This window comes from Coregonus lavaretus (genome assembly GCF_964263955.1).
Source record: "Coregonus lavaretus genome assembly, chromosome: 7".
NCBI lineage: Eukaryota > Metazoa > Chordata > Actinopteri > Salmoniformes > Salmonidae > Coregonus > Coregonus lavaretus.
In genome coordinates this window covers 29,664,502-29,679,973 of record NC_139994.1, presented here as the reverse complement: position 1 = coordinate 29,679,973, position 15,472 = coordinate 29,664,502, and the positions used below count along the sequence as shown (strand labels likewise).

At 43.2% G+C, this 15,472-nt stretch overlaps 1 protein-coding gene across 1 annotated transcript in view; it reads left to right on the top strand.

Annotated features, from left to right (window-relative positions):
* Positions 1 to 6,122, top strand: part of LOC311132497 (microtubule-actin cross-linking factor 1, isoforms 1/2/3/4/5-like) — a 235,581-nt gene extending 229,459 nt beyond the window's left edge. The window contains exons 97-99 of the mRNA XM_084165778.1: positions 2,092 to 2,202; positions 3,441 to 3,552; positions 3,759 to 6,122. Of these exons, the coding sequence (XP_084021904.1) occupies positions 2,092 to 2,202; positions 3,441 to 3,552; positions 3,759 to 4,003 (468 nt within the window). The 3' untranslated portion in view covers positions 4,004 to 6,122. The remainder of the gene's footprint in view (positions 1 to 2,091; positions 2,203 to 3,440; positions 3,553 to 3,758) is intronic.
* Positions 6,123 to 15,472: the final 9,350 nt, after the last annotated feature.

Below are 15,472 nucleotides of genomic sequence, written 5' to 3'. Positions count from 1 at the left end.
GACCCTTTACTCAGTATTTTGTTGAAGCACCTTTGGCAGCGATTACTTCGTTGAGTCTTCTTGGGTATGATGCTACAAGCTTGGCACACGTGTATTTGGGGAGTTTCTTCCCATTCGTCTCTGCAGATCCTCTCAAGCTCTGTCAGGTTGGATTGGGAGCACAGCTATTTTCAGGTCTCTCCAGAGATGTTCGATCAGGTTCAAGGCTGGGTTCTGGCTTGGCAACTCAAGGACATTCAGAGACTTGCCCCGAAGCCACTCCTGCATTGTCTTGGCTGTGTGCTTAGGGTCATTGTCCTGTTGGAAGGTGAACCGCCCCAGTCTGAGGTCCTGAGTGCTCTGGAGCAGGTTTTCATCAAGGATCTCGCTGTACTTTGCTCCATTCATTTTTGCCTCGATCCTGCCTAGTCTCCCAGTCCCTGCCGCTGAAAGAAAATCCCCACATCATGATGCTGCCACCACCATGCTTCACCGTAGGGATGGTGCCAGGTTTCCTCCAGACGTGACGCTTGGCATTCAGGCCGAAGAGTTCAATCTTGGTTTCATCAGACCAGAGAATCTTGTTTCTCATGGCCTGAGAGTCTTTAGGTGCCTTTTGGCAAACTCCAAGTAGGCTGTCATGTGCCTTGTACTGAGGAGTGGCTTCCGTCTGGCCACTCTACCATAAAGGCCTGATTGGTGGAGTGTTGCAGAGATGGTTGTCCTTCTGGAAGGTTCTCCACAGAGGAACTCTAGAGCTCTGTCAGAGTGACCATCAGGTTTTTGGTCACCTCCCTGACCAAGGCCCTTCTCCCCCGATTACTCAGTTTGGCCGGGCGGCCAGCTCTAGGAAGAGTCTTGGTGGTTCCAAACTTCTTCCATTTAAGAATGATGGAGGCCACTGTGTTCTTGGGGACCTTAAATGCTGCAGAAATGTTTTGGTACCGTTCCACAGATCTGTGCCTCGACACAATCCGTCCCCGAGCTCTACGGCAATTCCTTCGACCTCATGGCTTGGTTTTTGCTCTGACGTACTGTCAACTGTGGGACCTTATATAGACAGGTGTGTGCCTTTCCAAATCATGTCCAATCAATTGAATTTACCACAGGTGGACTCCAATCAAGTTGTAGAAACATCTCAAGGATGTTCAATGGAAACAGGATGCACCTGAGCTCAATTTCGAGTCTCATAGCAAAGGGTCTGAATACTTACTGTACGTAAATAAGGTATTTCTGTTTTATAAAAACCTGTTTTTGCTTTGTCATTATTGGGTATTGTGTGGAGATTGCTGAGGATTCTGTTTTATTTAATCAATTTTAGAATAAGTCTGTAACGTAATGTAAAATGTGGAAAAAGTCAAGGGGTCTGAATACTTTCCGAAGGCACTGTATGTCTCTAATTAGTATAACAGTCCAGTCAAGGTGCATACTATCTAAAGAAAATTATTCAGCCAGTCTTGGAGGACAAAGCATGAAGCCATATTACCAGAGTACCCATAATCATCTGTTTTGTTGTCACTGATCGTTAGTTGTGTAGTCTCTGTTTATCGTGTGATTTATGTATCGTGTATGTGTGTCTGTGTTGAAATGATAATTCCCCTGTTTCTGCATGTCAACAACAATCACCTACGTCCTTAACTGTGAGATTTGTATTTGTTGTTCTTTGTTTTGGTCTTTTTCTTTTGTCTCCTAAATTCCTCCATCCACCCCCTGCTAACCTCGCTTGAAAAATGTACTCCCTCCACTGTTTTTTAAAATCCATCCGCTGTCGCACCAAAAACACACTGCGCTACACGACCTTCCTCCCCTCCTCCCCCTTCCTCCCTTCCTCCCCTCCTCTCCCTTCCTCCCTTCCTCCCCTCCTCCCTTCCTCCCCTCCTCCCTTCCTCCCTTCCTCCCCTCCTCCCCCTTCCTCCCCTCCTCCCTTCCTCCCCTCCTCCCTTCCTCCATTCCTCTCCCATCCTCCCTTCCTCCCCTCCTCGCCACCTCCCTTCCTCCCCTCCTCCCTTCCTCCCTTTCCCTATTTTCCTTTGTGCTACTTTCCTGCTTCTCCCCCTTTTTTATTCTCCTTGGCTGCCTTCTTCCCTCCCTCCTTCCCTTTGCTGATCCCAGTCCTCAAACTCGCGTGGCTATGCCAAGCCCTGGCTGGCACACAGTAAAACTCCAACGCCAACCAAGTGCCAGTCCTGCCCAGACCATGGCCACACCACCCCTGGGCATGAGGTAACACACTGACCCCCACCCCCCCCATCCTGCCGCCCCTCCCAAGCCCCAGCAAACTAATAACGCACTAACTCACACACACAATCACTCACTTACGGGTGGCCATACACACTGCATAGTGCACAATGTGCAATTGGGACCATGAGGATATAGGAGACGTGACGTTGAAATTCAGCTTTAAGACTGAATATATTTGCATCATATCTTGTTTCACTGTTTTTGCTCAATATCCCAATCTAAATTATTATTAGGTGCATTGTCACAATATTTTTGCCCACCGGCAAGAAGCGGCTGGTGGTAGGTCAATAGGAATAGATTCAAAGTGATGTCCTCTTAAAGGAGAAGTAGTGAGAAATGAATCATTATTAGCTAACTCTATATGCGTTGTGTTGAACTGGTAGTTCTAGGGATTTAGTTTGGTAGACTGATGATCATTTTGCAAGTGGTGTCTCTGTTGTATTATGTTAGTATGGGATGATGCTTAAAAGTAGTAACCGCTCCTTTAGTTAAAGGTAGATGCAGCAATATGACATACACAACAGGGCAACATCCTGCCTACAAACATCAACAACAACAAAATTCAAATTCACTGTTGACTTCCCAATGTCGGCATGCCTCAAGACTCAAATTGGGAAGAGCCAGTAGAGTGGCGGCCTTGGCAGATTTGTACTCTGTTTGGTTGATGTGGGTAACGAGGAAGTCATCCCCGTTGTGTATGATGATGTCATATTGTGGAGTCTACCTTTTTAAAGGCCCAGTGCAGTCAAAATTGTTATTTTCCTGTGTTTTATATATATTGCCACTGGTTGGAAAACTGTTCAATTGTGAAAATGATGATAATGCCCTTTTAGTGTAAGACCTGTTTGAAAAGACCGCCTGAAATGTCTGCCTGTTTTGGTGGGAGGGAGTTTTGGCCTTCCATGGCGACAGCACCATGCGGTAAATTAGTTAATAGACCAAAAGAGTTCCAAACCTCTGCCAATAATAGCTACTTTTCAGTCTTCCCTCCCTGCTCCCAGACAGTCCTAGCAAAATTCTTGCTTGAGAAATTACTCTTTGCTAAGAAGCTACTTTTGTTTATTTTTGACCATTTTAATTGAAAACAATCACAGTAAGGTACTTAGAGTCATTTCTGGGTAACAACTATATTGAGATAAAATCGGCTGCATTGAACCTTTTAATGTATTCTGTGCCACAGTTTGCCACTGTTTGACATTCCCTGTGTCTGATATATATAGGGGGCAGTGTCGGGGTCCAAGCTGAAGAGGCCCACCTTCCACTCCAGCCGAGGCTCTCTGACTGGAGAGAATGGAGGAGCTACACCCATTGCTACTAAACCTGGACGTACCGGTAAGAACTAAGTCCAGATTTTTCATACCAGTTTTGATTTCTATTTTCAGTCCTCTGTTTTTGTTCTCTTGGAACATATAATTCCCATAATTAAAATGAGACTAAATATATATATTTTCTCTATTCTTTTTCTATCCCACATCACCTACCCTTACCCTCCTCCTTCCTCCCTGTTTCCTCCCTCTCTCCTCTTCTCCTCCTCTCAGACCCCAAGCGTACCCCATCGGGGGCCAGTGGTCCGGCCAGCCGGGCGGGCAGCAGAGCGGGCAGCAGGGCCAGCAGCCGGCGAGGCAGCGACGCTTCGGACGCCTCAGAGCTCCTGGAGACTCGCTCGGCCTGCTCGGACACCTCGGACACCCCCCGGCGCACAGGAGCTGCCAAGCCCTCCAAGATCCCTACCATCTCCAAGAAGGCCCCAAGCCCCAAGACACCCACTTCTGGGAAGAAATAGTGAAGGAGATGTCAAAAAGACGTCATAAAAATGTCATACATCCAACCATGGAGTCGTCAACATAAAAGCATCATACATCTAACTATAGGGCTGGTTTGACTCCAAGGGCTCAGCCCCCAAAACACCAGCCATGATGAAATGGGGAAGAAGATGTCCATACTATAGAATTAGATCAAGTAGAACGGACCGTCTCCCTTTCAAAGAGACGCTCTATAGTGAACAGACTACTGCCGGCCATATTGGGTGTCACATTTGATCCAAACGTCCATCCATAGGGCTTGCATGGGATTCATGCACCAAGACTACTGTATGAAGGGCAGAGAGAGAGGGATAGATTGGGGAAGATATCTATTTCTCTCTTTTCCTCCCTCGTACACACACTCACTGGGGGCCTCGAGGCCCGGGTTCGTGCACTTAGACTGAGGTGAAACGGAACAGAACTTTCCCCTTTTAAAACCCAGATCCCAGTTTGCCTTCCAGTCTCCTGTGTGCTCTCTCTCGTAACGGGATTGTGCTAGACTGTTGTAGAGAAAGCCACAGCAGTTTGAACCGACAACCAACCAACATGATGCTGCCTTACTGTGTTACACATTTCTGTCCTTACTTTTACCTAATCTGAGTTCTGCAGAGTGTTAGGTAGAGCCTTGTAACTACTTTGTGTATGTATACACTGACACACACGGAACTGAAACACACACTGAGGGGAGAGATGAAATGACTCAGAACTTCCTGGAGAATGGTATTCAGATAAACTGGATTGTGGGTATTGTGGACATTTTCTCTCACCATGAGTTCAACTGAAAATATGCAATGATTGCCGTCTTGTTTTTTCCTCCCCTGGACTGGGAAGTGAATAGGAATGACACTTCAGCATGTCTGTGGGTCGGGAACATCCAGACTAGCGTGGATCTACTGTTCAGTGTCTGGGTGGCGCCACTCTGACCACTTCCTGCATTGAGCTAACTGCCTAAACCTCAAGCCCAGGAGACTGTGGAAGTGGTGGGAAACACACATACACTGCAATGTCCTCACAAACCACTGAAACATTGGAAGTGTGTTTGAAGGTGTGTATGTGAATCTGTGTTTGATGGAATGGATGATTTCTCACGTTGTCCTATAATATGAAACTACTTACCCTGTGTTTCTGAGAAAAAAGCACTAAAATTGAGACTTTCTTGGTGGGACCCCACTAACAGCAAAAACGTGACAGTGTGTAACAATCAAGTGGCTTGTAAGGACACACACAATTTAAGCGACTCTTATTCCAGATTAGAGATTGAAGACCAGCGCACACTGACAGTGTATCGCTGTAATTCCACTTCGCCCCTCCCCCCTCCGTTGCCGCTGGAAACCCCAGAGCTGCAAACACACATTTTTGTATACGTGTGTCGTCGTCACGTGTTACAGAAATCAAAGGTCATCGACTTGCTTCACTGTATGCAAAGATTTAATTTCATTCTGGTTAATTTAAAATCCTGTTGTATTTGTTTTTGTTTTGCTTTTGTAGTTTAAGAAAAACATGTATATTTATTTTTCAATTCTGTATCATATCACCTTGGAGAATGATTAGTATTCATATAATGAAATCATGATATTTTGTACCAAGGAAAATGTCTGCTCCTCTTCAATGTTGTATGTTTCTACTTCTTCATAACTTTACTCAACTAGGAAGCTGACTGATTTCCATGGGAGCCTTTTTTGCTAATGACTACAACTCCCAGAACATGACCAAAGGGGGTGGCCCTTATTGTGTTGACAAATATGGATGACAGGGAACTGAACCCCCGGTGTTCCTCCTTACAGGCATTTGAATTGTCATGTCTTTGATGGCTGCAAATGTGCTCCCCTGTTTCTTGATGTGAGAGCTGAAGTATATGAAAACCTAATGAAGGCAAATGACATCTAAAGGTGATTTTTATTTATTTATTGTCTCTTTTGGGGGTGGGGATTTGGGCGCAGGAGAGGAACCCACCTTTTGATGCGGTGTTATTCTCAGTGTGATGAAGAGAAAATATGGGGGGGGGGTCAATTGTGTAAAATAAAAAAGCTAAGATTATAAACGTTTTTTTGTTCTCTTTTTGTATTAAAAATATGCTTGCAGTAAAAAAGTCATTTGTCATTGTGGATTGATTTTTCATTTCATTCAGGGGCAAAAGTGTATGTGCGTTTACATACAGTGCCTTCAGAAAGTATTCACAACCCTTGACTTTTTCCAAAATGTTTTGTGTTGCAGCCCGAATTTAAAATTGATTAAATTGAGATTTCGGGTCACTGGCCTACACACAATACCCATAATGTCAAAGTGGAATTATGTTCTTAGAAACGTTTACAAATGAAAAGCTGAAATGTCTTGTCAATAAGTATTCAACCCCTTTCTTATGGCAAGTCTAAGTTCAGGAGGAAAAATGTGCTTAACAAGTCACAAGTTGCATGGACTCACTCTGTGTGCAATAATAGTGTTTAACGTGATTTTTGAATGACTACCTCATCTCTGTACCCCACACATACAATTATCTTTAAGGTCCCTCAGTTGAGCAGTGAATTTCAAACACCGATTCAACCACGAAGACCAGGGAGGTTTTCCAATGCCTCGCAGAGAAGGGCACCTATTAGTAGATGGGTTAAAGAATAAGCAGACATTGAATATCAAATCAAATCAAATCAAATTGTATTGGTCACATGCGCCGAATACAACAGGTGCAGACATTACAGTGAAATGCTTACTTACAGCCCTTAACCAACAGTGCATTTATTTTAAACATAAGAATAAAACAACAACAAAAAAGTGTTGAGAAAAAAAGAGCAGAAGTAAAATAAAGTGACAGTAGGGAGGCTATATATACAGTAAAATAAAGTGACAGTAGGGAGGCTATATATACAGGGGGGTACCGTTGCATAGTCAATGTGCGGGGGCACCGGCTAGTTGAGGTAGTTGAGGTAATATGTACATGTGGGTAGAGTTAAAGTGACTATGCATAAATACTTAACAGAGTAGCAGCAGCGTAAAAAGGATGGGGTGGGGGGGCAGTGCAAATATTCCGGGTAGCCATGATTAGCTGTTCAGGAGTCTTATGGCTCGGGGGTAAAAGCTGTTGAGAAGTCTTTTGGACCTAGACTTGGCACTCCGGTACCGCTTGCCGTGTGGTAGCAGAGAGAACAGTCTATGACTAGGGTGGCTGGAGTCTTTGACAATTTTGAGGGCCTTCCTCTGACACCGCCTGGTATAGAGGTCCTGGATGGCAGGGAGCTTTGCCCCAGTGATGTACTGGGCCGTACGCACTACCCTCTGTAGTGCCTTGCGGTCAGAGGCCAAGCAGTTGCCATACCAGGCGGTGATGCAACCAGTCAGGATGCTCTCGATGGTGCAGCTGTAGAATTTTTTGAGGATCTGAGGACCCATGCCAAATCTTTTTAGTCTCCTGATATCTATTTGAGCATGGTGAAGTAATTAAGTACACTTTGGATGGTGTATCAATACACCCAGTCACTATAAAGATACAAGCGTCCTCCCCAACTCCGTTGCCGGAAAGGAAGGAAATCGCTCAGGGATTTCACATGAGGCCAATGGTGACTTAAAACAGAGTTTTTAATGGCTGTGATGGGAGAAAACTGAGGATGGATCAACAACATTGTAGTTACTCCACAATACTAACCTAAATGACAGTGAATAGAAGGAAGCCTGTACAGAATAAAACACATTTCAAAATATGCATCCTGTTAACTTTACACTGTGTACAAAACATTTAAGGACACTAATCTAATATTGAGTTGCACATTTATTTGCCCTGAAGTGTTTTTTAGACTTATTTGCTTAATTGTTTACAAAAAATTAGTGAATGTGCTAGAAAGCTAAACCGCTACCTAGCTAGCTATTTGAATGCAGTGGCTTGCCAAAAAGGACTCGTTTTGAAAGTTGGATCATCCTTTGAGGCTTTAAAAGTGTTCTTACAATATGATTTTGAACATTCAAAGCAACTGGGAAATGACAGGACCTTAGCTAGCTACATAACTTCTGAGTGATAGGAATCACGAGCACCAACAGCAATCCGCTTACACCCCTGCGCACACATCCGTCATTACTATGACAACTAGCATAGCAATGTCAGCAAATTACTGCTGTCTGAACACACACACATCCGATTTGGTCACTTGTAACTTTTGGACAGTCAGTATTCCAAAACGGATTTAAAAAACAAAACTGATTGGAGCATTAAGGTCTGCAGTGTGAACAAGGCTATAGGGATCATAGCTTTCACCTGGATTCACCTGGTCAGTCTATGTCATGGAAAGAGCAGGTGTCCTTAATGTTTTGTACACTCATTGTATGTCCTGAATACAAAGCGATATGTTTGGGACAAATCCAACACAAAATATTATGGTTCAACTCAAATATACTAGTTGATAAAAAAAAAAAAAAAAGGATAATCTTTGTAAAATATATCATAATTAGGACTGGTGGAGTTATGTCACACATGCAGCTAACAAAAATATATGGAAATGTCTGCTCTACTCAAAATTACAACCAAATTATTCCAGCATTACCGTAAAAAAGGAAGAGGAAAGTGGAAGGGGAGAAAGTAAGGAACTTGTCTGTTGGCCCTGCATTAAAGACCCAAATTGGCAAAAGAAAATTATGATAAATAAAAAAGTATATCAGTTTCATTTAAGGACAAAAAAATGGACAGCTGTGCCATATAGATTGCAAAATAGATGGGAAGAGATTTTCAATGTACTGATTCCATGGCACATGGTTTATGAACTGATACACAAAACAGTGGATTCAAAACATAATTGTTTTTCAATTTAAATTATTAAACAAAATTCTTGCAACCAATAGAATGTTATATACAGTGCATTCGGAAAGTATTCAGACCCCTAGACATTTTCCACATTTTGTGAAGTTACAGGCTTATTCTAAAATTGATTAAATTATTAGTTTTCCTCATCAATCTACACACAATACCCCATAATGACAAAGCGAAAACAGGTGTTTAGCCATTTTTGCAAATGTATAAACTCAAATAGCTTATTTACATAAGTATTCAGACCCTTTGCTATGAGACTTGAAATTGAGCTCAGGTGCATCCTGTTTCCATTGATCATCCTTGATGTTTCTACAACTTCATTGGAGTCCACCTGTGGTAAATTCAATTGATTGGACATGATTTGGAAAGGCACACACCTGTCTATATAAGGTCCCACAGTTGACAGTGCATGTCAGAGCAGAAACCAAGCCAAGAGGTTGAAAGAAATGTCTGTAGAGCTCCGAGACAGGATTGTGTCGAGGCACAGATCTGGGGAAGCGTACTAAAACATTTCTGCAGCATTGAAGGTCCCCAAGAACTCAGTGGCCTCCAACATTTTTAAATGAAAGAAGTTAGGAACCACCAAGACTCTTCCTAGAGCTGGCCGCCCGGCCAAACTGAACAATCGGGGGAGAAGGGCCTTGGTCATGGTCATTCTGACAGAGCTCCAGAGTTCCTCTGTGAAGATGGGAGAACCAATCAGGCCTTTATGGTAGAATGGCCAGACGGAAGCCACTCCTCAGTAAAAGGCACATGACAGCCCGCTTGGAGTTTGCCAAAAGGCACCTAAAGGACTCTCAGACCATGAGAAACATGATTCTCTGGTCTGATGAAACCAAGATTAAACTCTTTGGCTTGAATGCCAAGCGTCACGTCTGGAGGAAACCTGGCAACATCCCTACGGTGAAGCATGGTGGTGGCAGCATCATGATGTGGGGATGTTTTTCAGCAGAAAGGGACTGGGAGACTAGTCAGGATCGAGGGAAAGATGAACGGAGCAAAGTACAGAGATCCTTGATGAAAACCTGCTCAGGACCTCAGACTGAGGTGAAGGTTCACCTTCCAACAGGACAACGACCCTAAGCACACAGCCAAGACAACGCAGGAGTGAATTCAGGACAAGTCTCTGAATGTCCTTGAGTGGCCCAGCCAGAGCCCGGACTTGAACCCGATCTAACATCTCTGGAGAGACCTGAAAATAGCTGGGCAGCGACGCTCCCCATCTAACTTGACAGAGCTTGAGTGGATCTGCAGAGAAGAATGGGAGAAACTCCCCAAATACAGGTGTGCCAAGCGTGTAGCGTCATACCCAAGACGACTCGAGGCTGTAATTGTTGCCAAAAGGTGTTTCAACAAAGTACTAAGTAAAGGGTCTGAATACTTATGTAAATGTAATATTTCCGTTTTATATTTTTAAGAAATTAACTAACATTTCTAAAAACCAGTTTTTGCTTTGTCATTATGTTGTATTGTTTGTAGATTGATGAGGGGGGGGGGGGGGGGAACAATTTAATCCATTTTAGAATAGGCTGTAACGTTACAAAATGTGGAAAAATTAGGGGGTCTGAATACTTTCCGAATGCACAGAGGATACAACCATCCCAGCTCTGCAGATTCTGCTGCGAAGGGACAAAATAATTAGATAATCTGTTTTGGTACTGTCCATATGTAGCTGGTTTTTGGTCGTAGGTTTAGGAATGGCTGAAGAATTGCAACATTTACCTGGAGCTAACTCTGCAAATAGCACTGCTGGGTGATTTTAAAAAGTCATAGTCAATCGATCAATAATATAATAATACTCTTAGCAAGAAAATACATCTTTAATTTACAATATGTAGAATTTATGAGAATAGAAAGTTTCAGAACTTTTGTGAATCATCACAGCACAGTTGAAAAATATATGGTAAATAAAAATCAACTGGATGGTGTTCAGAGATAAATGGAAGGGGTTGAGTGGAGCTGAAGGATGGGACTAAAAACAAACAAAAGATAACTATTGTAAAATATACTGTCTGTAAAATGTATATAGTATGTATAAGCTGGAAGTTGAAGCTTAAGTGTTGTTGTCCATTAGCTTACTCCAATTAGGGGAGGGATGGTAGGGTTAGGGGAAAATAATAAAGGAAATCTTTTTATATACAGTGGGGAGAACAAGTATTTGATACACTGCCGATTTTGCAGGTTTTCCTACTTACAAAGCATGTAGAGGTCTGTAATTTTTATCATAGGTACACTTCAACTGTGAGAGACGGAATCTAAAACAAAAATCCAGAAAATCACATTGTATGATTTTTAAGTAATTAATTTGCATTTTATTGCATGACATAAGTATTTGATACATCAGAAAAGCAGAACTTAATATTTGGTACAGAAACCTTTGTTTGCAATTACAGAGATCATACGTTTCCTGTAGGTCTTGACCAGGTTTGCACACACTGCAGCAGGGATTTTGGCCCACTCCTCCATACAGACCTTCTCCAGATCCTTCAGGTTTCGGGGCTGTCACTGGGAAATACGGACTATCAGCTCCCTCCAAAGATTTTCTATTGGGTTCAGGTCTGGAGACTGGCTAGGCCACTCCAGGACCTTGAGATGCTTCTTACGGAGCCACTCCTTAGTTGCCCTGGCTGTGTGTTTCAGGTCGTTGTCATGCTGGAAGACCCAGCCACGACCCATCTTCAATGCTCTTACTGAGGGAAGGAGGTTGTTGACCAAGATCTCGCGATACATGGCCCCATCCATCCTCCCCTCAATACGGTGCAGTCGTCCTGTCCCCTTTGCAGAAAAGCATCCCCAAAGAATGATGTTTCCATCTCTATGCTTCACGGTTGGGATGGTGTTCTTGGGGATGTACTCATCCTTCTTCTTCCTCCAAACACGGCGAGTGGAGTTTAGACCAAAAAGCTCTATTTTTGTCTCATCATACCACATGACCTTCTCCCATTCCTCCTCTGGATCATCCAGATGGTCATTGGCAAACTTCAGACGGGCTGGACATGCGCTGGCTTGAGCAGGGGGACCTTGCGTGCGCTGCAGGATTTTAATCCATGACGGCGTAGTGTGTTACTAATGGTTTTCTTTGAGACTGTGGTCCCAGCTCTCTTCAGGTCATTGACCAGGTCCTGCCGTGTAGTTCTGGGCTGATCCCTCACCTTCCTCATGATCATTGATGCCCCACGAGGTGAGATCTTGCATGGAGCCCCAGACCGAGGGTGATTGACCATCATTTTGAACTTCTTCCATTTTCTAATAATTGCGCCAACAGTTGTTGCCTTCTCACCAAGCTGCTTGCCTATTGTCCTGTAGCCCATCCCAGCCTTGTGCAGGTCTACAATTTTATCCCTGATGTCCTTACACAGCTCTCTGGTCTTGGCCATTGTGGAGAGGTTGGAGTCTGTTTAATTGAGTGTGTGGACGGGTGTCTTTTATACAGGTAACGAGTTCAAACAGGTGCAGTTAATACAGGTAATGAGTGGAGAACAGGAGTGCTTCTTAAAGAAAAACTAACAGGTCTGTGAGAGCCGGAATTCTTACTGGTTGGTAGGTGATCAAATACTTATGTCATGCAATAAAATGCAAATTAATTACTTAAAAATCATACGATGTGATTTTCTGGATTTTTGTTTTAGATTCGGTCTCTCACAGTTGAAGTGTACCTATGATAAATATTACAGACCTCTACATGCTTTGTAAGTAGGAAAACCTGCAAAATCGGCAGTGCATCAAATACTTGTTCTCCCCACTGTATACACTACCGTTCAAAAGTTTGGGGTCACTTAGAAATGTCCTTGTTTTCGAAAGAAAAGCAATTTTTTTGTCCATTAAAATAACATCAAATTGATCAGAAATACAGTATAGACATTGTTAATGTTGTAAATGGCTATTGTAGCTGGAAACGGCTGATTTTTAATGGAATATCTGCATAGGCATACAGAGGCCCATTTATCAGCAACCATCAGTCCTGTGTTCCAATGGCATGTTGTGTTTGCTAATCCAAGGTTATCATTTTAAAAAGCTAATTGATCATTAGAAAACCCTTTTGCAATTATGTTAGCACCGCTGAAAACTGTTGTGCTGATTAAAGAAGCAATAAAACTGGCTTTCTTGAGACTAGTTTAGTATCTGGAGCATCAGCAATTGTGGGTTCGATTACAGGATGAAAATGGCCAGAAACAAATAACTTTATTCTGAAACTCGTCAGTCTATTCTTGTTCTGAGAAATGAAGGCTATTCCATGCGAGAAATTGCCAAGAAACTGAAGATCTCGTACAACGGTGTGTACTGCTCCCTTCACAGAACAGCGCAAACTGTCTCTAACCAGAATAGAAAGAGGAGTGGGAGGCCCCGGTGCACAACTGCGCAAGAGGACAAATACATTAGAGTGTCTAGTTTGAGAAACAGACGCCTCACAGGTCCTCAACTGGCAGCTTCATTAAATACAGTGGGGGAAAAAAGTATTTAGTCAGCCACCAATTGTGCAAGTTCTCCCACTTAAAAAGATGAGAGAGGCCTGTAATTTTCATCATAGGTACACGTCAACTATGACAGACAAAATGAGAAAAGAAAATCCAGAAAATCACATTGTAGGATTTTTAATGAATTTATATGCAAATTATGGTGGAAAATAAGTATTTGGTCAATAACAAAAGTTTCTCAATACTTTGTTATATACCCTTTGTTGGCAATGACACAGGTCAAACGTTTTCTGTAAGTCTTCACAAGGTTTTCCCACACTGTTGCTGGTATTTTGGCCCATTCCTCCATGCAGATCTCCTCTAGAGCAATGATGTTTTGGGGCTGTCGCTGGGCAACACGGACTTTCAACTACCTCCAAAGATTTTCTATGGGATTGAGATCTGGAGACTGGCTAGGCCACTCCAGGACCTTGAAATGCTTCTTACGAAGCCACTCCTTCGTTGCCAGGGCGGTGTGTTTGGGATCATTGTCATTGTCATGCTGAAAGACCCAGCCACGTTTCATCTTCAATGCCCTTGCTGATGGAAGGAGGTTTTCACTCAAAATCTCACAATACCTGGCCCCATGAATTCTTTCCTTTACACGGATCAGTCGTCCTGGTCCCTTTGCAGAAAAACAGCCCCAAAGCATGATGTTTCCACCCCCATGCTTCACAGTAGGTATGGTGTTCTTTGGATGCAACTCAGCATTCTTTGTCCTCCAAACACGACGAGTTGAGTTTTTACCAAAAAGTTCTATTTTGGTTTAATCTGACCATATTACATTCTCCCAATCCTCTTCTGGATCATCCAAATGCACTCTAGCAAACTTCAGACGGGCCTGGACATGTACTTGCTTAAGCAGGGGGACACGTCTGGCACTGCAGGATTTGAGTCCCTGGCGGCGTAGTGTGTTACTGATGGTAGGCTTTGTTACTTTGGTCCCAGCTCTCTGCAGGTCATTCACTAGGTCCCCCCGTGTGGTTCTGGGATTTTTGCTCACCGTTCTTGTGATCATTTTGACCCCACGGGGTGAGATCTTGCGTGGAGCCCCAGATCGAGGGAGATTATCAGTGGTCTTGTATGTCTTCCATTTCCTAATAATTGCTCCCACAGTTGATTTCTTCAAACCAAGCTGCTTACCTATTGCAGATTCAGTCTTCCCAGCCTGGTGCAGGTCTACAATTTTGTTTCTGGTGTCCTTTGACAGCTCTTTGGTCTTGGCCATAGTGGAGTTTGGAATGTGACTGTTTGAGGTTGTGGACAGGTGTCTTTTATACTGATAACAAGTTCAAACAGGTGCCATTAATACAGGTAACGAGTGGAGGACAGAGGAGCCTCTTAAATAAGAAGTTACAGGTCTGTGAGAGCCAGAAATCTTGCTTGTTTGTAGGTGACCAAATACTTATTTTCCACCATAATTTGCAAATAAATTCATTAAAAATCCTACAATGTGATTTTCTGGAGAAAAAAAATCTCCATTTGTCTGTCATAGTTGACGTGTACCTATGATGAAAATTACAGGCCTCTCTCATCTTTTTAAGTGGGAGAACTTGCACAATTGGTGGCTGACTAAATACTTTTTTTCCCCACTGTAGTACCCGCAAAACACCAGTCTCAACGTCAACAGTGAAGAGGTGACTCCGGGATGCTGACCTAGGCAGAGTTGCAAAGAAAAAGTCCAGTGTCTGTGTTCTTTTGCCCATCTTAATCTTTTATTTTTATTGGCCAGTCTGAGATATGGCTTTTTCTTTGCAACTCTGCCTAGGTCATCATCCCGGAGTCGCCTCTTCACTGTTGACGTTGAGACTGGTGTTTTGCATTGGAACTCAAATTTGGACTCCAGACCAAAGGACACATTTCCACCGGTCTAATGTCCATTGCTCGTCTTGGCCCAAGCAAGTCTCTTCTTATTATTTTCTTTGCAGCAATTCGACCATGAAGGCCTGATTCACACAGTCTCCTCTGAACAGTTGCTGTTGAGATGTGTCTGTTACTTGAACTCTGTGAAGCATTTATTTGGGCTGCAATTTCTTAGGCTGGTAACTCTAAAGAACTTATCCTCTGCAGCAGAGGTAACTCTGGGTCTTCCATTCCTGTGGTGTCCTCATGAGAGCCAGTTTAATCATAGTGCTTGATGGTTTTTGCGACTGCACTTGAACAAACATTCAAAGTTCTTGAAGTTTACCGTATTGACTGACCTTCATGTC